The sequence below is a fragment of the Dromaius novaehollandiae genome, chromosome 1, assembly GCF_036370855.1.
Source record: "Dromaius novaehollandiae isolate bDroNov1 chromosome 1, bDroNov1.hap1, whole genome shotgun sequence".
Lineage (NCBI taxonomy): Eukaryota > Metazoa > Chordata > Aves > Casuariiformes > Dromaiidae > Dromaius > Dromaius novaehollandiae.
Window position 1 is genome coordinate 86,247,811 of NC_088098.1, and position 23,661 is coordinate 86,271,471.

At 46.3% G+C, this 23,661-nt stretch overlaps 1 protein-coding gene and 1 long non-coding RNA gene across 9 annotated transcripts; one reads left to right on the forward strand and one right to left on the reverse strand.

The window, feature by feature from the left end:
• Window positions 1–1,938: 1,938 nt before the first annotated feature.
• On the reverse strand, window positions 1,939–4,172 carry LOC135329626 (uncharacterized). The gene is made up of 2 exons (XR_010391167.1): window positions 3,907–4,172; window positions 1,939–2,503 (listed from the first exon to the last, which is right to left on the reverse strand). It is a non-coding gene; the product is annotated as an uncharacterized LOC135329626 (long non-coding RNA).
• Window positions 4,130–23,651, forward strand: PHC1 (polyhomeotic homolog 1). 8 transcript variants are annotated; one of them, XM_026118789.2, is made up of 16 exons: window positions 4,306–5,828; window positions 6,913–6,989; window positions 8,713–8,869; window positions 9,474–9,584; window positions 11,176–11,253; window positions 12,000–12,149; window positions 13,151–13,306; window positions 14,504–15,002; window positions 15,344–16,101; window positions 17,273–17,420; window positions 17,542–17,750; window positions 18,397–18,511; window positions 19,146–19,254; window positions 19,932–20,082; window positions 20,923–21,154; window positions 21,486–23,651. In XM_026118789.2, the coding sequence occupies exons 3-16, from the start codon at window positions 8,756–8,758 to the stop codon at window positions 21,638–21,640; spliced, it is 2,985 nt and encodes a 994-aa protein (XP_025974574.2). In that variant the 5' UTR covers window positions 4,306–5,828; window positions 6,913–6,989; window positions 8,713–8,755; the 3' UTR covers window positions 21,641–23,651. The 8 variants fall into 8 exon arrangements, with proteins under 8 accessions (XP_064374596.1, XP_025974579.2, XP_025974574.2 ...); XM_026118787.2 differs by lacking the exon at window positions 6,913–6,989 and having other exon boundaries at window positions 4,306–4,722; window positions 5,713–5,828; XM_064518526.1 differs by lacking the exons at window positions 4,306–5,828; window positions 6,913–6,989 and adding an exon at window positions 4,130–4,285.
• The last annotated feature ends 10 nt before the right edge of the window (window positions 23,652–23,661 follow it).

The window sequence follows — 23,661 nt, forward strand, 5'->3', positions numbered from 1 at the left end:
GTAGTCTTTGAGACATTGCAAGTTACCACAAATCACAAACAGCTCCAAATTTGGTAGGTTGGATGGTGCTGTTAATATTGCTACTGCAGCAGAGTGTGGCTTACAGAACTTACTTGAGGAGGTGGAGAAATCGCTGATGTTTAGTCTGCATCAAACTCCATGCTGTTACTATATTAGTATCGCAGGATCTAGCTGTTATGAAACTAGCTCGATGCATATGTGTGACCTACAGTCACAACAGTGACTGCAGTGTTGACTTATCTCACTTATTCCCAGTTCACTGGGTCGTGTCAAGTCAGCCTGTTCTCTGAGCAGGAAATCATCCCATGCCTGGAAGTCAGTCTGAATGGGACTTCTGGCTCCCTTTGCACTTTCCATACTATAGGTCTAAGGAGCTAACTCTTGAAGACTGAGGCTAAATATCCCTACAACCTGTCATGTTCCCTGACAGTATGTATGAAAACTCCAGTCTTCCCCATCACAAGAGAAAGACTTTTCCATCTGAGGTATCTGCAGGTTATTGTCTCACTTCCAGACTAAAGTGAGTAAGGGAGTGTGTGTAAGGGAAAGAAGGCAAATGCAGATACATAGGATAGGTGTCCGTTTATATGCTTGTACTATATGAATCTGTACAGCAGAGTGTACAGACTCATCCTCATGTTAAGTAATGCTGTTTACTTACCTATGTATGAGGTTCATTCCCTACCACTGTCTTCCTGATAACTTGGAAAACACATGTGAACTCAGAAGGTGCACTTTTTCTGTATGGCCACTGAGTGTCACCATCACTCCATGGCTTGCTCTGTAAGATGCAGTTTCTCCAGTAAAAGTCCTCTGCTAAAATAGTTTTCAAAAGCCCTAGCTTGCTCAAAAGCCCGGAGCTGGGAAGGTCTGCAAATTGTTCCCCGGACACTCTGTGCTATGGAAATATACAGAATGCTCCTAAAGGGTAAGCAAGAGCTGCTACCTATGGAATGAATCTTGGCTTATATTTATGTACATTGCTAGAAAGGATTCCAGCCAGTTTCTATTAGCAAGTTTAAAAAATTATAGCATGAGACTTGATGACAATAATTATGGGATGGAACACATGCTTCATGAGGAGAAACTGAAAAGGCTGGGACTCTACTATTTGGTGAGCAGCAGGCTGATGTGGGATTGAGATTTACAGAAATAATGAAGGCACTGGTTAAGGTGAAAAAATAGTTTTTCAGCAAATCCTGAAACCAGTTTCAGTAGGAGATCAATTTCAACCAAAAAAACAGAAATCAGTAGGAAATCAGTTTCAACCAAAAAAAGGGGGGGACTGGGAGAGTACTTTATGCAAAAGAACCGGTTGCTATAGGAGTTATAGGAGCAGATAATATCAGCACGTTCAAAAAGGTATTACACAAATTAATGGAAAAAATGGTCCATTAACATATACTAAAGGTAATAGATAGTGATGTGTGCTCTAACATCCTTAGTACAGTGCTTGGATGCTGGAGTAGAACAAGGGTAATGGAATGTAGATAGTGGCCAGGTTCCTCTGCTCTCCCTAAAAAGTATTAATGGCAGCCAAATCTGGAGGACTAAAAGACCCACAGGATTCATTCTTTCTTGGGCTGATGAAGTTGAGTGGCAGCTTCTTACCTTCATTTCTTCAGTAGCATGGTGGAGCAGAAATAACCAAAAGATGTGCACACATCCTGTAGAGAGATGGCTGGCCACACACATAATAACACAGACAGGAGACAATACTTTAAAGCACCCATATAAACACAGACAGCATGAATAGCCCAATCCTGTTACTAAGGATTAGTGCACAGAGAAACCTCCTTTCCTGGGTCTCTGGCCCCCAAACCTTTCTTCCTACTTTTTGGCTAGTCAGACTTGAAGTTTGCTAGTAGATCACACAGACACATGCACACAAAATAGAGAGCACAATCACAAAGGAAATAATTAAAAATATTTTATTAAGAATATAATACAGACTGTGGTGATCATATGCAGAATTTGTCCAGATGAGCACACTGACAAGTAGCTGCTTACATATGACCAGCCCAGTTTATGCTTTCTCTTCATTTTCTGATGCTTGTTTGATGCTCGCTCATCTCTGATCCACCTTGATCCCTCCATTTCTGTGGTCCTGATTCTAAACATCCCATTATAGTCCTGTAAAGCCCCAAAGTCTCTTGTTCAGTCCCCAAATCCCCCTCCTCAAAACACCCCATAAAAAGTCTTAATGCCCCTTTATTGCAGTAGCTTCCCTTAGTTTGCATAGATTCTAGAGAGTTTCTTCTGTTAAATCACCTTCAGTAGGTTTTGCAACAGGGACAAATGGTTTAGTCTTTCATCCAGTGGAGTGGTTGATTCAGAGGGATTAAGGTGGCTGGGTTCCCCATCTTGTCATTGTCCGTCTGATCACTCGCTGACCTTTGTCTTTATTTTGAATAGCTGTTTGCTTCATAAATATCTCTTATCACTCCTCTTTTTTAAGAGAATCAGCCAGACACTTTTCCATCTGAATTAAAAAAGAATTCCCAAGTATTTAGAGCTGCAGTGTTTGATAATATCTCAAACACCTTCCTCTATGGTGTGTTTTGCCAGCTTTTCAGGCAATAGCAAATAGTCTGTGATTTTAATTGAATGGGGACTTGATCTCCAGTGAATTGATAGTTCAGCCCTTGTTTTACTGGGTCAGATGCATAAATCTCAAACACGTCACTTGCAGGAGAATTTATGATGCTCATAGCCTTAGAGATACTTGAGTCAGGTTGAACCTGCTTCAGCACATTCTACATGTAGATGGAGCATGATTCAGTGATCAACTTCTTTCCACCCTTCCTTGGTGCATAAGCCACCATCTTTAAAGGAAACTCAAGCCTGCTCAAGATGAGCCACTGGTCTGACCCAGTAGAGCACTCCTCATGTTCTTAGAAACAGTCATGCTTATGACAACACTGTCATTACAAATGAGTAACAACTTATCTAACCAGCCATGGTTACCCTAAGTCAAGTGATCAGTTCTTAGGTAATCAAATGAAGCAAGGCTGAAGTGGCTGTACGGCATATCTTCTCTTCTCATGACTAAAGGTTGCCAGTAAGCCCTGGCACTTAGGTCTCTTTATACTCCCCACTGTGCACCTGTACACATGCTCTAAGTCACCTGGCCAGAAATCATTCCAGTAATGGTTATTACCACTGTGTTCTGTTAGTTCACCATGATTTGTTCCAAATACTAAGATAAACAGCTAACAACCTACATAAAATTATTAATGTTTACTAAAGTTAACAAGTCTCAACAAGGACCAATAGGAAAGTGTGTCTCAGCAGAGAGGACACCTGCCCTAAATGGAGAAAAGTACTGTGTGACAGCTGTACAGCCAGGTCATGATGCTTATCATGACCCCAGCCTGTCTTTGGTCCCTTGGCCCCTTCCCCTGCAACCTTCTGAGACAGTGGGCTAGGAGATGGCACAAGCTGAAGCCTGGCCAGAGCCTTTTGGTTCAGCAGAAGCTGAGGGGTGAGGGGCATGGAGCACCTGGGGCAGCACATACAATGAAAGAATTTTCAGGGCTGCGTGGGAAGCACAGATGGTTTTCAACACCTTGAGTCATTTAATTCAAACAAGAACATAAAACATGTACTACGGACACGAGCTCTCCCCTACAAGCATTTTCCCAGCTGTTTCCCTGCCTGTGACACTGCCACAGAGCAGTGGCCAGGATGCAGCGGGTCGGGGTCGGCTGAGCCCCGTGTTCCTGCCAGCGCCCCTCGCGGCCCCGCGCCTGCCCCAGCCCTTTAGACGCCTCCACGCACAGCAGGGAGCGGCGGCAGCAGCCCCGAGCCCCTCCCCGTCAGCGCCGCCGGCCACCGCTGGCGGACGAGGGGGGCGGGAAGCGGCGGGGCCGGCTCGCGCCTTACCCCTCGCTGTTTCCATCGCCCGCCGGCCCCAGCGCGGCCTCTCGCCAGGCCCCGGCCCTCATCGCCAAGGCAACGGCAAAGAAAGGGCGCCTGCGGGAGGGGGATCACATGCCCCGGAAGCGCCTGGAGGGGGAAGTGACGGAGCGCGGGAGCCTCAGAGGGCAACATATTAAAAAAGAAAAAAAAGGAGGGAGGGGGGGAAGGCAGGGGGAGGGGCGGAACCGGCCGAGGCCGAGGCGCGCGCGGAGCGTTGGGCGAGGTGCGCGCGGGCCGGCTCCGCCCCCGCCGCCCCGCCCCGCCAGCCCCAGCGGCAGCGCAGGGCCCCGGGGCTGCCCTATGAGGCTGTTGCCGGGCCGGGGCCGCGGGGAGCTTGTGTGAGGTAACGCCCCTCCCGCCTCCCTCCCCGAACGGAGGAGCCCCGGACCGCCTCGCCCCGGCTTGGCTCGGCCCGGCAGCTCGACTGCCCGCCCACCCGCCCGCGCGCGGGGGCGTGTCAGGTGGCGGCGGCGGCCCCGGGCTGCGGTAACGCCTGTGCCGGCAGCGCGGCCCCCGGCGGGCGCGGGGGGCCCGGCAGGCGCGGCGTGGGGGGGCGGTGCCGCGGCGGGCGCGGGGCGCTTCGGGCGCGGGCAGGCGCAGGTGAGGCCGGGCCGCTGCGGGCTGCCGCGGCGACGAGAGTTTCGTGGGGTCAGGGCGGGCTGTAAGTTGACAGCGCCTGTGGAGCAGCCATTGTCTGCCCTGCCCCGTGTCGGATTGCGCCGGGCATCGGGAACAGCAGACGGAACAACTTCGCCTTTCAGCCCCGCTGCCGCCGTCCAAGTAACTCCGGAGTCTCTCGTTCCTTCGCGCTGTTGACTTTGCTTTAAAAATTTGTGTTTATTTCATTCCCTGCCCTCCGTCATCGCTAGCATCCTGCGGCGGTTTCCCCACCTCCCTCTGCAGTGGGGCCGTGTTGCATTGTATATACGTGTTGCAATGAAGTGTCTGCGCACAGAGCGCACACGGACGCGTGCACACCCTCTGTTGGATGGAGCCAGCACTCGCTGAAGTTTGGTCTTGGAGTTGTGAGCAACGTGGGAGCTGGGGTTGTGCTGTACACTTCTAGAGAACTCGTGCCCCACTTCATGAGGCGTCTGGTGGACACTCGTGTTAGAAACACAGATGCGCAGAGCAGACATAAGTGTGGAATAGGTGGTAGTGTTCCCATGCACAGCTTGTGCAGTGCTACAGGATCTCGCTGCTTCCAAAGCATGGGAAGGCAAATTTATCTGTCCCTGTAGTTTCAATTCTCTGCTTGTGAAGTTTGGAGAGTATGCCGTAGGAAACTATGGTAACAGAGCAAGGAGAGATGGGTGTGCTATACTCTTGGTAGCTAATTTTTCCCTCTAAATTTTGTGGGCCATCCTTTGCATATCTTACTTGTTCACTGACTTGGTTTCCCAAGGATGAAGCTGCAAAACCAGTTGTAAGGTTAGAAAGTATTCTGCAGGCAGCAATCCTGTGCAAGGAGGAATTGATGGGGTGAGCAAATAAGACTTTACCTCCTACCTAGCATTCTAGTGTAGATGTCTGGCCTGAATTTTCTGCTGTTGCACTTGAGAAAGGTCAAGAAGTTGTAGACAGGCTACCTGTATTCTTTTTGTTAAATGTTGAAATCAGCAGTGCAGGTTAGGCTGTAGGCTGAGCCCATGTCCTTATGCTCATACTGCTCCATGAGCTAGCTTTCACCTGTTTGCTTCATTTCTGCGGTGCTGTGATCCCTGTCATGCTATTAATAGGCCTTTGTATTCTTACATGTCTGTCTTTTAGGGTGCAGTTCTGCATTAGGCTTAATCCAATTTAGCTCTTCAAAGGTTAATTCCCTATAATGGCCACATATTTTACCTCATTTTTTTTGCTTGGGATCTACTGATTATGTTTGCAAGGTGAGTTGGTTAACTCAAGCTATTGGGAAAAACAATCATTTGGTTGTTTTAGATAGATTATCTATCTTCTTATGCAGCAGCCAGCTGAATCAAGTAGTCTGGCAGCCCAGTGATCACTGGACTGATGTAAAAGAAGAGTGCTGGAAGATGTGCTTGGAGGAGGGGAGCGGGTGAAATCAGGGCTATCTTGTGTAGGAGTAGCCTATGTTGGGGTCAGATTACCCTAACATGGAACTGCATCCACTTGCTTGGTGAAGTACTATGCTGCTTGATTTTTGTATTTGGAAAGGATTTTGTTAGATAACCTTGCATGTTATGAGTGACTGTTAAAATTCTTATCATCCTTCTGCGAAAGGACAATATGACGCTTTATCAGTGTCCCCGAAAGGCCTTTTGCCTACACAGAGACCTTTTTTTTTTTGACATCTCCCACCCCAGAGGTACCAGTGTTTCACTAGGATTCTGTTTATGATAGGGCCTGATTTTTAAGAAAATCTAGATCAGTGTGAAACTCTCAAAAAATGCTGGAAATCTTGAGCATCGCTACTGTTGTATACCAAGGAAACAGACATTAGTGAGCAGAACACCATGTCAGAAGCCAGGTTTCTCCTCCTAGTGCAGCTGTTGAGGGTGAGGTTACATGCTACAACTAAGCGGATCTAACAGCTTAGTTTCCTTGCCTGCTGCTTCCTCCTTCCCTTTTCTCTCACTTGCACTTGTGGGATCACAAGTGATCTGATTCAAATCACTGACTCGATGGAAAATGATGTCCTTTGTTTGTTTAGGTTAGTTTTTCTGCCAAGTTAGCAAGCTGAATCAACTGATAGAGGGATCTAGTGAGTACCAGAAGCAAGGTAAGTGTAGGAAGAACCTGCAAGGGGAGGTTGAGGGTTGGCAAGAGAGCAGGAGTTTCCCCCTTCTAATGGTAGCAGAGCTATTAGATAACTTGGTTGTAATGTGTGTAGCTTCACTTTGTCTTGCATTTTAACCCCGTTCAGTGTACTTCATGTATTTCCCCCAGTTTCTTCCTTTGTAACAGTCTGTATTCTTTCCCTTCTCAGTTGCTCAATTAATTCATTTTCAGGCTTTATTTACTTGTGGTGCTGCCTCCTGGGGAAAATCTTTAAGGCAATTGTCTTCTCCAGAGCCTTTATGTTCTAGGTAGGCTTATTGACTAACTGTTTCTAACTGTAATAGAGTTGTGCATGAAGACAGTGGCCACTTAAGAGGCTGTGTCTCACAGTTGGGGAAAAGATGATTGCAGGGCAGAATTACTGATAGTACTGCTTAAGCAGTACAGGAAGGTAGTGTTAGAATCGCAGGGAGATCCCTGGGCAGGACTTAGTCGGAGCGGTAAAGGCACACATGGAAGCCAGAACTGGAACAGCAGCTATGTGCTTATTGAAAATAGATGGGGGGTTTTTTTTCTAGATTTTGAGGAATAAGTTTGGAGCAACAGTTCCCTGATTTAGTCAGCCTTCCTCAGCAGTGTTAATGCTACTGTCCTACTTTAAGTAAAGTCACCTGCTGCCCTTAATACCATTCCAGAATTTAAGAACTTATGTCTGGGAGAGAATATTACTGTACCTCCTTTTCTGTTGTGCTGGTCTGTTTGTTTAGTTGCCTGGAAAAAGTAGTGTGAAGAAGAGTGAAGGCTGTGAGTGAAGCTGTGAAGCCCATAATTTCTGGGTTTGAAAAGGATTAATATCTATGCTGGCGCTATGAGATCTTGGAAGTGTAAGGGGTCTCATTTAAAGGTGTATCAGATAGGCTGCAGAGGTGCCAGCTGGTGCTGTTCGAAACAAACAAGCTGTTAGTATTATCCAGACTATTGAAAAATATTTTACATCTTACATGGGGTGGTTTGCTTCTAGGAAATCCATTTTTCAATGGAATTCCATTGAATAAATCTAATCACTTTTGCTGTTGCCCCATTCTGGTTCTAATCCCTCCTACTATTATTGCCTATGTAACCCATGTTTCTTGCTGGAGACCTTTTTTCTTGCTGGAGACTCCTTCATCATCCCTACATGTTATTTTTCTGCTGAACATTTTTTTCAGTCTTGCTTTTCTTCTTCTTGGCTGATGAAAGCCTTCTCTAATCTTATCTCAGTCCTGTAGTTCACCACAATCCATCTTTCTGCTGCTGGAAGATATCTCTGGCCCTGCATGACTTCTTCAGAATTTTTCCCCTCGCATTTGTTCCTACTGATCCCTTTGTTCACTCTGCACTCATTCCATTCCTCCTTAAAGCAACTTGCCACCACAGATGATGTATTCCAGTCCAATATTTAAGTCATGAACGGTCAGGAACAATGAGTACCCAGAAGTGTGCGTGGTCAGAGAAAGAAAGAATAATTAGGGGTTGGGGGCTAAACTATGAGAAGGAGGGACTGAGTTGGTAAATTTGCAGCAGGACAGTGGAGTTGTGGGATAATTTTACTTCTTCTGGGACTAGAGAAAAGGGGGATCACAAGCTGGAAAATGGGAGACTAGAAGCACAGTGTAATTTGCCTCAATTTACTAGCCTTGAAGTAGAGGTGATCAGATCTGTAAACGAAATGATTGTCTGAATGAGCTGAAGCTGGTAGCTAACCCTCTGCCTTTTCAAGAATTCAGAATAGGTGTAGCTTCCACTGTAGCATGGCAATAAAAATGTGAGAATATGTACGTTATATTTTTCACTGTGGTAATAAAAGATTTAAACTATGAGTATAACTTCTGGGTGATTTCAGACCCCTGGCATCCCCAGTGCCTTGTGACATGGCAAAGCGGTGTGAGAAGCTTAGTACTGAGATATTCAAGTAAAACAGCTGTATAACGCAATGAAGTACAGTTTGGTTCTTTCTCTAGCATGACTTATTTTTTAATTCTCTTGATTTAGGTCTGGATTCAATCTCAATTTGAGCTCCCAGGATCCTGTCACTATGGAGACTGAAAGTGAGCAGAACTCCAGTTCCACCGGTGGGAGCTCCAGTTCCGGAGGAAGCACCCGTCCTCAGATATCACAAATGTCTCTGTATGAGCGACAGGCGGTACAGGTAAGGCACTGTTACATTCTAGAACTGGATGTTTGTCCATGGAAGGTGGCAGTGAGCCTTCTGTATTGCTCTGAGCTGTCATGTGTCAAGGTAGGAGCATGCGTAGAGGACTGTCATGTTTGCAGATTTAGGAATTCTCGCGCTAGGCCAGATATTTACTCCAAATGGCCTGATGCTCTGTGTCATGTTTTATAGGTGACTCCTCCAGTGTCTAGCCTCTTAAATTTAATCAGTCTTGTGATCCAGCAGATTGATCTTAGCCTGCTGTCCTATAGCAAGTCTTTCAGTATATCATCCCAGTTCCTCTGGAACATCTGTACTATATAGCAACACTGGTCTGCCCACTCAGCTATGCACATCCCCAAATTCCAAGAGTTTTTTAAAGTTTTACAAGTGTACTTCCTGCTGTCCTGGAATACACCTGTGATTCAGTCTGTTACTGAGTTTGTACTTGTACTACGTATTTTGATGTTCTAATCTGGTGGCTTCACTTTTTTCCTGGGGACCAGAGATGTCTCGTGGCTGTTATTTAGATCCTGATTTCTGTCTAATCATCTTTCAAGGGCACAATATTTTTGACAATTGGGTTTTCATCTTTCTCCAGGCCCTTCAGGCACTCCAGAGACAGCCTAATGCTGCGCAATACTTCCATCAGTTTATGCTCCAGCAGCAGCTTAACAGTGCCCAGCTTCACAGCTTGGCTGCTGTCCAGCAGGTGAGTTACCAAGGGGCAGAAGGAAAGGAAATCCTTTCTGGGGAAGAGCTTCATTCTCTGTTTATGCAGTAACTTGTATGATGAGGTCCTGATTCATTAGACAGCTAGTCCCTAAACATGTATTTAAAGGTAATGCAAACAACTAGGAAACAGGAAACTAGATGGAAAGATCCATTTGACTTTCAGTTACAGAGCAGGACAAGATAAAATCTGGGATCCCCGTAAGGGAACATACTTTTTGGAGGGATATGATTAGCCTCTGCACCTCCTTTAAATCAAAAATGGATGATTACATCAGTAGTGGATACAGTAGAATTTTAAAACTGTCTTAAAGTGAACCATGGATTGTTGTTTCTGTGAGAATGCATGTGGTCTTGTGCACATGAAATTTCACACGGTGTCCTCTGAATTTTCTATGTCTTTATACTTAGTATCCCATGTTTTCTTTATCAGTTACTAGCAAGATGGATCTGGGGAAGGTCTTCTCTAGCAAGATGGATCTGGGGAAGGTCTTCTCTAGCAAGGAGGGTGTTTCTTTAGTTGAGATCTGTTTGTATAAATCAAAATGATGTATGATGCCTAATTGTTGGGCAGTTTTTTTCTTTAGCAACTTTGTTCACCTGTCAGACTTTATCCTCAGTTGAAGATGAATTTTATGTGTGATGTGACAGTAGTGTTCTCTCTGTAACATCTTCATCAGTAGTTGCAGTCCTCAGATATCAGTTCAGAAATCATAGAATCACACAATGGTTGAGGTTGGAAGGGACCTCTGGAGATCATCTAGTCCAGCCCCCCTGCTCAAGCAGGGTCGCCTAGAGCATGTTGCCCAGGATTGTGTCCAAGACGGCTTTTGAATATCTCCAAGGATGGAGACTCCACAACTTCTCTGGCAACCTGTTCCAGTGCTCAGTCACTCTCACAGTAAAGAAGTTTTTCCTTATGTTCAGACGGAACTGCCTGTGTTTCACTTTGTGCTCATTGCCTCTTGTCCTATTGCTGGGCATCACTGAAAAGACTCTGCCCCCATCCCCTTTACACCCTCCCTTCAGATATCTATACACATCGATAAGATCTCCCCTAAGTCGTCTTAGGACAGAAAAAATTACCTATCATTTACCCTCTTCCACCAATCATACGTGCTGTAATCGGAAGTTTGTTACCTGGGGTAGTATCATTGCACACCTATTACTAACTTGCATGACTTGCCCAACATAGTGTTAACGTTGTGGGGTTGGAGTGGGTTGGAGCAGCAGGATGAGGGTTGTAGTTTGTAGTGTGACAAGCTGGGGCAGTGGTAGAATATATACCCCTGGGTGGAGGACTGGAGGTCACACCCTGTAAGTGTCTGTTGTCCACTGCCTTGGGTGATATACAGGACTGAGCTGGCTGGGGAAGAGGAGGTACCCTGCTGAGTTGCTACACCTGTTTTGTAGGGCATGACAGAGATTTGTGGTCATTATATTGTGTTCCAGTTCTCAGGAATGGGAGAAGGTAGTGATGATGGGACGAGGTGTTCTGGCCAAGCCAAATATTTGGATTGGATTTAAAGGTTTGTTCCGGGTGCTCATTTCTCTGCCAATCTCTCTTGCAGGCTACAATTGCAGCCAGTAGACAGGCCAGCTCCCCCAACACCAGCACCACACAGCAGACCACCACTACCCAGGCCTCTGTAAGTAATTGCTTCCTCGACATACCAAAGCCTTGCCCCCGTGTTCCTTCTCCTCTTTGTCTTTTAGGAAGGAAATCAGCCAGGAAAACACAGCTGCTAAGGATGCTGGGAATCCACATGATACAGACAACTTTGAGGATTTGGGGTGCTGTCATTATTGGTGGGGGTTGAGGAGCCAAGAGAAGGTTTCTGAGTGGGAGAGGCCTCTTAGCTGGAAAGGTAGAAACTGATCTCTTTTTGCTGAGGCTTTGAGAATACATTATCATGGATTAGGAGAGGATCAAGACTTCTTAGAAGGAGAAGAAGTTATGATCAATTTGAAAGGGATTGTTCTTTTTCTTGGGCAGAGGAAAAGTGGCTTGTTGAGTGAGAGGAGGTCTGGGTTTGTCTTGAGTGTTGAGGAACTGGGATTTATTTAAAGAATAGAAGAGTTTGTAGAGTAGATTAATTCTTTTTTTTATCTTGAGAGGCTGGAAGAAGAGTTTTTTTGTTTGTTTGTTTTTTTGGATCTCTGTAAAGTTGCATGTTAACAGTGATACTTGGACTCAGCAAACAAATCTAAACTAGCCAGAAGTTTAGATTGCATAGCCCCTCAAGACAATAGTTTCTTTCTTCTTGTCCCCCGTGCAGGATGCAGGGAAAAGCTGTAAAATGCCTCTTCTGGCTGTGCCCCAATGAGAGAATTTGTACTTGCTTCTTTGCCCCCATCATTTCCTATGTGATTTGGGGCTTTTCTCTGTTTTAAGATCAACCTAGCCACCACATCAGCTGCGCAGCTGATCAGTCGCTCACAGAGTGTGAGTTCCCCCAGTGCCACAACCCTGACACAGTCTGTGCTCCTTGGGAATACCACCTCACCGCCTCTCAACCAGTCACAGGCCCAGATGTATCTCCGGGTAAGAGATGTATACACAAAGCATGTCCTGATCATGAACCCCATTTCCCAGCCACTCCAGTGCTTTGCTGTGTGGGACTGCCAGCATAAATTCTTACCTCTGGACTAACTCCAGCTTTAGGGATCATGTGATATATTTTAAATGCAAATGGAGAATCTTTTGTCCCTGAAACCACAGATTTGACTCTCGGCTCAGCTTTTGAGAATAGGTGAACTTTATATTGTGTGGTTTAGGGATGTGCAGGTGAGATCCTTAAGAACTGCATTTGTCTCTGCTCTGCATAGATGTTAAAGATCCCATGGCACTTCTCACTAGAGTATAGATGTGAAATATATATCCTAGACTTGAGTATAGCTCACAGAAATAAATCTACTCTTCTCATTCAATGCTGGAACAGATATATGTCTGGTAAATTACTCTTTTCAACCACTGCTGAGCTTGGGCACATAAGTCATGATTCAAGCAAGTCTGGGTGCATAGACTGATGTGAAGAAATTATCTCATCCCTTAAGTCAGTTTGAGGTGCTGCTATGTACAAAACATTGATTATTGTCAAATTTAATCTAGGGTTTAGTTATCTACCTGAAAAATATTTTCTGCTGCTCAGCTGGCTTTGGCTGGCTTTAGGTACAGACTGTAATCCCCTTGTTTTCAAACAGCCCGTCTTGGATGTACTTCTTGTATGCCTGCTTCTCAACCAGTCCTGGATATATATCTGAAAATTATACCTCAGCCTTCTAGCCAGTGCTGGGCAGTCTGTGGGAGTCAGCTCAGGCCCACATTTGATAAAGATCACTCATTTCCATAAGGAAATTGTTTCCAGTTTCCTGCTCCTGCAGGTTGTGCTCAGCATTACAGTGCAAGGAGGGTTGGGGGTTTTGCAGTGTGTGACATTGCAGCCCAGTGTTGCTTTGTAATCTGTTTGCTTGTGGTTCGCTGCCTTTCTTTCTCTCCTCCTCTCTGTTCTTTTCATTCCACATCACCTGACCCTTCCCCAACAGCCGCAGCTGGGGAACCTGTTGCAGGTAAACCGGACCTTGGGCCGCAATGTGCCTCTTGCCTCCCAACTCATCCTGATGCCTAATGGGGCCGTGGCTGCTGTCCAGCAGGAGGTACCACCCACTCAGTCTCCTGGGGTCCATGCAGACACAGACCAGGTCAGTGATACCCCCTCCAAGGGTCCTTCCCTCTCTCCTGCACTCAGTCGCCCCACACTCTGGTCTTTGTTTCCAGTCCTCCTTGTGTAGACGATTACCTCTATTTTATCCCCATCTTGTAGCCCTATAACTGCTGCATGCAGAAGGGTCTGTTCTTTCTTGCCACTATGTTTCTATGTTTGCTTTTTGCCTTCAAAGAGAGGATTAATTTCTGCTTAAAATTCCTTGGGTGAACCACAGGCTGGATAAATCCTGTCTTCACAATTTCTTGGTTGTCCTTTTGTGGAAAGAATTGTTGGTTCCGTGTCCAGTTTTCAGTGGGACAGGTGCTCTGCAATGAAGAGTCTCTGCCAGTGGTGGTATTCCTTGACCCAGTTAGTTTGCCGTTGTAAAGATGCCAAAGACTGAACAGACCACAAGGTCTTAGCTCCTGCATTCATCTGTAAATATTACTCCAGGTCAAGGAGCTGCCATGGCTTCCCATTCTGGGGATTTCCAGAGGCATTTTTGAACAACCTGAACTGCTCCTTTCTGCCCCTGCTGCAGTTACCTCATATTTGTCTTGTCTGGAGCACTTTCTTTCAAGTGAAGTCAGCCACGATCAAACTTGAAGATAACACTGCATTTGGAGGGGAAGTAAATACAGAGGATGGCAGCACCAAAATGCAGAGAGAAACTGGAGAAATCAGAAGGGCTGCATGCCATGAGAAGAGATGAGGGCCTCCTGAGTGGAAAGCCCTGCACAGAGAGAGGAGGCAGGTGGCACAAAAATTAAAAAGGAATTGCTGAACTTAAAGGGGAATCTCAGTGCTTTCTGAGCCATGCTAAAGTGGATCCTACCAATGCAGGAGCAAGGCAGGCAGGTCTGAAGGCTGTCCCATGCCTTTTAGTTTCTGATGTTGGAATCTACTGTATGGAGAGAATGGTGTTATCCTCAAGTTCTGTTCAGAAAGTGCCACGAGATCTTTAACTTCCATCAGAGATGGGCAGAAGGGAGTTCAGGTTAATGAGAATTCTGGGGAGGGCTGCACGTGAACTTTACCCTGCAATGTTAGCCAGCTCCCAGTGTGAGGCTTTAAGCATCAGCTTAGCCTGCATCCCAGTAGCTCATATTGCATCTGAGTTCTCTGCTTCTGTTAAACTCCCAGGAGGTAACATACATAAAGCAAATGGACTGTTTTGTATGTGTGTTTCTAGGTGCAGAACTTGGCTGTGAGGAGCCAGCAGACCTCAGCCACTAATGCCCAGCTCCAAGGCTCTGCTCAGAAGACAGCTCTGCCAGGAAACTCCCAGCCTTCAGGCCTACCACAGGCCACAAATACAGGCCAGACGTTGGCAGTGGCTCAGGCTTCTTCTGGCAGCACAGGCCAGTCCCTTAATTTGAGCCAGGGGGCCACAGGCAGCAATGGTGTCTCTGGGGGTGTGGTGGCAAGCAGTGGGAGCCAGACCTCAACAGGACTGAGCCAGGCATCCTCAGCAGGCCCTGCTGGCAGTTGCCAAAGGAAAGGCACAGGGGTGGTTCAGCCATTACCAGTAGCAGCTGCCCAGGCAATGACTGTCAGCCAGGGAAGCCAAACAGAAACAGAGAATGCAGCCACAAAGAAGGGTGAAGCAGACAGTGGTGGACAGCAAACAGTGGGCATGAACCTGACCAGGACAGCTACACCAGCACCTAGCCAGACATTGATCAGCTCAGGTAAGTGGGGACCTGCTCCTCCTCTTTTAGCCCATTGGACCTTCACAAGAGTCTCTTTTGAAAGCCCAGTGGTGAGAGGTTTCCCGACATGCCTCCCAGCCTCAGTTTTCCAGGATGCTCTTCTCTAGGAATTATCCCTCTCTATGAATGAGAGAATTTGATCTCAGCCCATTCAGTCCCCAGTCTCCTCTGCCAATAAGCTGTCAGTCATTTTGGAGCTTAACAATTTGAACCAGTGTTGAGAGGTAAAAAGTTCATTTCCCATCCCTGCTCCTTTTTGTTCCTGGCTGCCCTGCTGCTAATTTTCTGTACTGCCCTCTTTTCGTGCCCCATGTTTGTAGCCACATATACACAGATCCAGCCCCACTCGCTGATACAGCAGCAGCAGCAGATCCACCTGCAGAAGCAAGTAGTGATCCAGCAGCAGATTGCCATTCACCACCAGCAGCAGTTTCAACACCGCCAGTCCCAGCTCCTCCATACAGCTACCCATCTCCAGCTGGCTCAGCAGCAGCAGCAACAGCAGCAAGCGCCATCTCTGACTCAGCAGCAGCAGCAAGCTCAAAGCCCACAGCAGCAAGTTTCATCTCAAAACCAACAGCAAGCCCAGACCCTTGTGGTGCAACCTATGTTGCAGTCCCAGTCACAGCCTGTTCAGCTCCAGCAGGACAGCCCTTGCCAGCCAGCCACCAAATCACCTGCTACAATTCAGTCAAAATCTCTGGTCACCCCCATCAAACCACCTCAGCTTGGGCCTGCCAAAATGTCAGCAACACAGCAGCCTCCACCACACATCCCAGTGCAGGTGGTGGGTACACGGCAGCAGGGCTCAGGTCAAGCTCAGGCACTGGGTTTGGCTCAGATTGCTGCAGCCGTGCCCTCCTCCCGGGGAATGCCAGCTGTGGTCCAGCCTGTTTCCCAAGCCCATGTTGCTTCCCCATCTTCTGCTCCAGCATCCTCGCAGGAAGCTCCTCCCCTCACCACAGGGGTAAATTTGGCACAAGTTCAAGGCACAGCCCACATGGTGAAGAGCACAGCCTCCTCTCCAGTTGTGGCTCAGATGCCAGCAGCATTCTACATGCAGTCTGTCCAGTTACCGGTAAGTGACACTGCTGAGAAAGAGGATAGCATATGGATTCTATTTGTTTGTTCCTACGACACCAATTTCAGTCCAGCCCTGGGTCAGTGAGGTGGGATGTGTAAGGTGCTTGGGGAAAGGAATATGGAGATTTTTCCTTTCAGATGCATTGATTCCAATCCAGTCCTAGAGATTATTGACTGCAAGTAATTCTCTTTCACATGATCATTCAAAGGTTTGCATGAAACGTGTTGGTGAGACTCAGTCCTGCTTCAAATGGGAGTATTTGTCCTCATCACATACTATCACAATTAGCAATAATTGGCCTCTTTGTTGTCTCTCTCAGGAGAGAGACCAAGGCTGAGCGGGCCATGAACACTGAACTCCTCTCTCCCTGGTAGGTGTGGATACCACCAGGTCAGAGACCCCTTGGTGTGTGGTATTGTCCACAGAGTTAGGGCTTGCTCTAGGCTTCTAAGGTTTCCCTAGCAACAGGTTATGCAGAGGAAAATGAAGATGGCTCACGCTTCACAGGCTTCTTTCATGCTGCTCTGAACTGTCCAGCTAGAGCTTGCCCAACTCCCTGTGACAACAACACTTTACTAGCCCAGGTATCCTTAGCAGGCTCCTCAGACTGTTCATTTGAATGAGATTTCACTTGTGTAGTCAAGGCAGAATGCACCAGTTGGTTCCTAAACTCTGGCTCCTCCTTCAGGCAAATCCTGTGATGGCTCCCTGATTTTTGAGAACTAGAGGACAGCTCTGCTTCTGTCCAGCATTTTCCCCTTACTGTTCTGACTCTCTTCCTTTGTAGAAACAGTGATCTAGCTAAAGGCCTATTTGGAAACTGGTGGGTGACTGCCATTCCACTCCCTTCTCCTTGGAGTAATCTCTTGAGACTGGGACAGTGCTAGTGTCTTGATGTTATATCAGTGTATCAAGATGAATTGCGACATCATATCCTAGTCATAGTGCTGTGCTGGTGAATATCCTAAGTTTTGCTCCCCACTAGGCAAATGTCCTTAAGCAGAGGAGTGTACTATTGAGGGAGCTTGAGGTGTCAGGGGAAGGAACTAGGCAGAAGAGGAAGGAAGATGGAGCAGGGTGTATCCTCCTGTTGCTTTCAGTCTATGGTGTTCTGTGATTTGGTGGGGTCCTCTTTCTGGTTAGGTATTCCTCTTTCTTCACATAGGGCAAGTCTCAGACCTTAGCAGTGAAGCGCAAGGCAGAGTCAGAGGAGGAGAAGGAGGAATCACCCAGTGTCAATGCAGTCCTGCCTGCTAGATCCTCTCCTGTGACAGACAGCCCCAAAAACATGGAGGAGAAGAGTGGCCTTGGAGGTGAGGTGCAAAGGAAAGCTATGTGTTATGTTGGCTAATGATCTGATCTCATATTGCAAAGGGAACATTAGAAGTAGATAGAGCAAAGGTTAGAGTGACTCCTATCGTCTTAACATTCCAGATAAATCTGATCCTGCTGCCAGTGCAACCCCAAATACCACCTCAAGTGAAACAACATCAGTCACACCCACCTCAGCTCCCACCCCAAACCTGGCAATGGTGTCACGTCAGATGGGAGACTCCAAACCCCCACAAGCCATCGTGAAGCCCCAGATCCTCACACACATTATAGAGGGCTTTGTCATCCAGGAAGGAGCAGAGCCATTTCCGGTAAGTGTCCACTGCTGCAGAGAAGGAGATCTCTCTTCTGAGAGGGTGGTGATCTACCTTCTTTGGACAGGACTTTCTTTCCCTGTGCTCCAGGTCTGCTTTTTTTCCTTGAGATCCCTGTGCTCCAGGTCTGCTTTTTTTTCCTTGAGATACAGGCAGTGAAAAGAGGAAGGAAAAGGAGGAAGGTTTCATTCATGAAGCAAGCATTAAGTGGTGTTTTTAAAGAAAGTGGGTTGGAGGGAAGTGATGGGAATTGTTTTCTCCAGTAGTTCTCAAAACAATAATTTATGTAGGAATTATAAGAAGGTTTTATGTAGGAATTATAAGAAGGTTCTTCTCTCCGTTTTTTAATGGAGGGAAAGATGCACTGCATGTTGAACACGCAGCAAGTGAATTAAAGCAAGTAAGGGGAAATACAGTTACATGGAATTGCAGGATATTCAAAGCAGATATCAAAGATCATCCAGTATTGCCAAGCCTGTTGGTCAGGAAGGAAGTAATAACTTTGTTCAGCATCCCTCCTCCTCCCATAGGCAGAAAGATTCTTTTGAGCTCTAACAAGATGCAAGTGGCATATACCTCGCACAGGGTGGTAGGCACACAGATGCCTTTACTGATGGGCAGAACTCTTTCTCTTCCTGTCCAGGTTGGTTGTTCTCAGCTATTGAAAGAATCTGAGAAACCACTGCAGGGAGGGGCTCCCTCTGGACAGAGTGAAAACCTGTCCAGCAATTCCCCAGGAGGGGACAGTGCTTCTATGGGTGAGTTTCAGCACCAGGAAATCTAGCAAATGTTACTGAAAGTTTTTTATTCTCTGTTAGTGAAAGCTTTTTATTCTCTGATACTTCCTTATCTACTTCGTAGATTATGAACTTGTATTCCTTCTTATCCTTCTGATAACTCTCTAGAGACTCAAACTCAGGCTGCAGACATAGGATCTCCTTTTCTTGAGCGCTACAAGATAATACTTTTTTTTTTTTCTTAAATGTGATCTAATACACCCTATGTCAGTAAGAAGCAGGAGATTGTGAAACATTCCTGTCCCTAGTGACTTTTTGAAGGCTGTGAAAGATGTGTAGATACAGCTGAGGTGCAGTGATGAAGATCTCCCCATAGCCTTGTAGGATGTGAGGGATATACTAGTTCTTACTTGCTCAGCAAAAGGATAATAAAAGGAGAAATACACTGTACTGTGCAACATCGTAGGGCCCTATTTAGGGGGCATCTGCCTCCCCTCTCCCAGATTCTTCCCCAAGCTAACTGCTTAGTATACTGAATAGAAAATAGCATTTGGAGTCAGTCTGTTCTGAGGAACAGTAGTGGAATGATGAATGATGATGTGTGGTTTGCTTCAGTTCAAACCATCAAGTGGTGTGCATCTCTGTATCTCACTAGAGCTTGATAAGAAGGCAAACTTGCTGAAGTGTGAATACTGTGGAAAGTATGCCCCAGCCACCCAGTTCCGTGGCTCCAAAAGATTTTGTTCCATGACCTGTGCTAAAAGGTAATAGCAAGACATCTTCCTTTTCTCTGACTATCCATTATCTGGAACTGGGCATCTGCCTCTACTCTAAGCAGTGTACAGTACTTCAGTACATCTGATCTACCCTCCATGGGATACACTGACCATAGAGATCCTTTAGGATTGGACCTCCTAATGGTTTGTGAATGCTTTTAGACCTGGATGAGGTAGATGTGATGTTGAGTGTAAACAGGATTTGAGTTGTTCAGGAAATGAGATGGGAAGGGGGAAGTTCTTACTGGGCTCTGAAGAACCACTCTTCAGTCAGATGTACATCTGGCTGACTAATCAGATGCTTACTGTTAGCTGTCTGCTGCATTTTGGTACTAGACAAAGACACAAGGGAGTACAGGGAGAAGAATGTGGGGAGAAGTTGGACTAGTCATTGCTGTCTCCTGTTGACAGTAGAGGGCATGTTATGGGTCTTTTTCCCCTTAGGGGAATCACTTAACCTTCACATGTTAGATCAAAACTCTGATGTCCAAATATTGCTTGTGTCAGAAGTCTGGACTGGTTCCGTTCAAGGGGAAGTCTTAGGAGGAAGAGGAACAGAACCTGATGGTAAAGAGGAGTCCTATTCCCATCTAGAGAAAGGAGAAGCAGTTGCTGTTTAAGTAGTTTCTGTTTCCTAACTGCTGCTCTGGTTCTACTTATTTGAGGTACAATGTCAGCTGCAGCCATCAGTTTCGGCTGCAGAGAAAGAAGATGAAGGAGTTCCAGGAGGTTAACTATGCTCGCGTGCGCCGACGGGGACCACGGCGCAGCAGCTCTGAAATTGCTCGAGCAAAGATCCAGGGCAAGCATCACAGGGTAAGGACATAGTCCTGTCTGCCTCTGTCCAGGCAGATCTCACTGTAAAAGTTGTCACTGCTGCATGTATAGGTTTTCTACAGTGGACATGCTCTGCCCCTGTATTGTGCTGTAGCTGTGTTAGCTGCTGGATGGTCTTGGTTGCTCTTCTCTGAGGCAAGGACTAAGTTCTTGGACACTTGCAATTGCTTAGGCCAAACTTTCACAAGACACTGTTCAGACCTAACTCACTCTGCCTCTGTATTGTTCCTGTCTTAGTGACAATGATGTGAAGTGTGGTTTTGCTTGTTGTAAATGCATTCACAGCTGAGGTGAAATGCATGACCCATCTGTAGACATACAGCATGTGCAAAGTGCACATTGACACAGTTATTACACAAGACACAGTGAACTGTTCCAATTGCACATCAGCTGCAAATAGTGGATTCACACTTGCACTTGTTCTGTTTGCTCTATGTTAAATTCCAGCATGTGTTACAGAGCTCTCAGTGAGTGAAAACCTTGGTAGAAAACAATTCACTTTTCCTGTTTGGTTAGCTTTCTTCCAGCTTAATGAGTTAAATCAGATCATAGAAGGGATCTAATGAGTTCCAGAATTGGCATGAGGAAGACGAATGGCCTAGGGGTGGAGAGAAAGAAGAGCAAAAAGGAAGGGAGGAAAGGGCAAGGCCTGCCTCTTCTGGCATCAGTGAGCTCTTGTGTCAGCTGCCTCTGGACCAACAGCCTGAGACAGGGACTGTTGAGACAACTTCTGCTGTTCCCAGTGTCGTGTTTTGCACTTAATAATTGTGAATTTCCTATAAACACCTTTGCTTTTCTTTCTTTCCTGTGGGCTTGTAGGGCCAAGAAGATTCCAGTCGAGGCTCTGATAACTCCAGCTATGATGAGGCTTTGTCCCCTACATCTCCAGGGCCCCTATCAGTGAGGGCCAGTCATGGAGAGAGGGACCTGTCAAACTCCAGTATGGCCCCACCCACCCCAGATCTACATGGCATCAACCCAGTCTTCCTATCCAGCAATCCTAGTCGTTGGAGCGTAGAGGAAGTGTCTGAGTTCATTGCATCCCTGCAAGGTGAAGTTAAGCTCTCTCCTGCTGTCCTGTGATCCAGCATGGGAAAAATTGTTGGCTGTCTTTCTGGCAGTGAGAGGCCCTGGAAGTCCAAATGAGAGGTGCCTGGTGCTTTTATTGCATGCTGTACAGTCTCTGACCTGGAGCAGCCTATATTGGTGGATCCCCTTAATTTCTCAAGCAGCCTGTGGCCTCAGGCAGCCTGTGGAATAGAGCTTGGTGGGAGAAGGGGGAACTGGTTAGATTCCTAGCTTGCTTTCTGTACCTGCCAGCTGTCCCGAGGAGAGCGCCTGGGGCACATGTGTTTATCAGTGCTATTTTCTTGGCTTCACAGGCTGCCAGGAGATTGCTGAGGAGTTTCGGTCACAGGAAATTGATGGCCAGGCTCTGTTGCTCCTCAAGGAGGAGCACCTCATGAGTGCCATGAACATCAAGCTGGGACCAGCTCTCAAGATTTGTGCCAAGATCAATGTCCTCAAGGAGACTTAACAGCCCTGAAGCTAGAGGTCTCACTTTTGCTCTGACCCCAGTGCAGCTGCCAGCTTTGGAGTGTCCTGCTCAGGTGGCGAAAGAGAGGACCATCCCACATGATCTTGCATACAAAAAAGAATGAGAAGGAAATGAACTGAGTTGAACTGCCATGCACGAGCCTGTGTCTTGGTCTCTTTATGGTGCTACAAGGGGGAGGAAAGCTCCCACCTGGGCCTTGAAACTTCTTTCCTTCTTTGTGGTTTTGAATATGCTTCTCCATATACCATGTAAAGAAGGGGAAAGGACTTCTTTCTACTAGACTTCTAACAGGGAACTGCCCTGACCCTTTTGCCACAGCAGGTCTGTTAGATCCTATGTAGTTATTTTTGAATCTTGCTGTGCCAGAACTTGAGGCATGGGAGAAGCCTGCCCAGCACTAATATTGTGAGCAGCTGTTCTTCAGACACTTAGGAAAGGGAACAAGTAGGAAAATGAGAGTTAGAGCTGAAGGGGCTGCCTCTGTTCCATTGTTCTAAAAATACCTAGGCTGTTCATGAACTGGGTTTAATAGCCATTCCTGCAGGCATACCAAACCTGAAGACCAAGGGCAATAGGAGCTGCCTTTATTGTCTCCTGTAGAGATGCAGACTGAAGGCTAAGCGTTGTGGCAGCTGCTCATTCGAGCTGCTCCCCTTTAAGCCAGTAGTCAGTGGAGGATTCATACCAAGTTCAACGTGATGAGAAAAAGAAAGGGGGAGGGTGCTTTACCTTAGGGAACCCTGCAGCACTGGGTTTGTTTTGCTATTGTGCTAGGGCATAATTTACAGATCCAAAGCAGTCTTCTGAAGTGCTAAGGCTCTTCATAAAATGGGCTGGAGTTCAGGGGGTGGGAAGGGGGTGCGTGTGTTCTCTTATCAGTTCATGGGGGTTTTTTTGTGTCTGTCTTCATTATCCTCAAGAGAGCTTATGGGACAAAGTTTAAGCTGGCAGGATTGTATCTCCTGCCTCAGGCTCTTTTTTGGTTGTCATTGTTGTAAAACAAGTATTTCTCTTCCACAGTTTAAAAACAAACAAACAGCCTCCCACCAACTGAATTCTGATCCTTTAATGCTACTTCTCCTTTCTAAGTGGTAGTGTTAGATGAACCCTCCCTTCCAGCCCACACACCATTTCTTTTTTTAAGGACCAAATATGGTATTCTAAAGTTTTCTAGCCAGTTTGCCAGAGGAGATGAGCCTGAGCAGAATTCTCTTCTCTTCTTCCAGAAGCAACTCTGCTTTAAAAAAAAAAAAAAAAAACCCACAAACCAACACACACACACACTGAGGAAATTACACAAAGCACTAAGAGGTAAGTGCCCTGAAAGCAAGACATCTTCTAAACCATCTCAGTTCTTCTGTTTTTGTAAGTTTCAGATGAATCTTCCAGAGAACCGTAAGTCTCTTCTGTATGGGAAGTGCCTGCAGTTGGAGGAGAGCTTTAGGTTCTTATGAGGAGGCCTAATAGCATGGGTAGGAAAACATTACAGGTCTTTGGAAGGGGCTATGTATTGACCCCGCATTAGACAAAAGTACTATTGAGAGGAAGCACACAGTGCTTAGCAAATAGCTATAGAGCATGAAAGCAACTTCCTAGTCTTAGTTCAAATGCTAAGTGTGACATTGGTAATGACATCCTCACGCCTAAGAAAGATTCTGCAGTCTATTAAAAGTAGGCCCAAGGGATGCTGCCCATTCTTGTACCCTGATAGTAATACTAGATCCAATATAAGTTGGGGAGGGAAATTAGTATCTGTAACAGCAATCAGCAGAGGAAGGCCACCCTTAGACCATTTTAGCCTTAGCAAGTTGCTTGTGTAACAAAACTCAATTTAACCCAGGGCAGGGGAGAAAGACAGCATCTTAATTACTAGCACCTTCCAAAGACAGGGTTTATTTTACCCAAAGGGAAAGGTATTACCTCTTACCTAAAGTTGATTGTATATGTTCAAGGTTCTTAATAAAAAAAAAATAAAAAGGAAAACACTCAAGGCTTCACAA

Excerpts from the sequence above, each read along its gene's own strand:
- PHC1 (XM_026118787.2), top strand. Across the intron at positions 19,255-19,931 it reads TCCATGACCTGTGCTAAAAG|GTACAATGTCAGCTGCAGCC; the intron begins GTAATAGCAAGA and ends TACTTATTTGAG. Across the intron at positions 20,083-20,922 it reads TCCAGGGCAAGCATCACAGG|GGCCAAGAAGATTCCAGTCG; the intron begins GTAAGGACATAG and ends GTGGGCTTGTAG.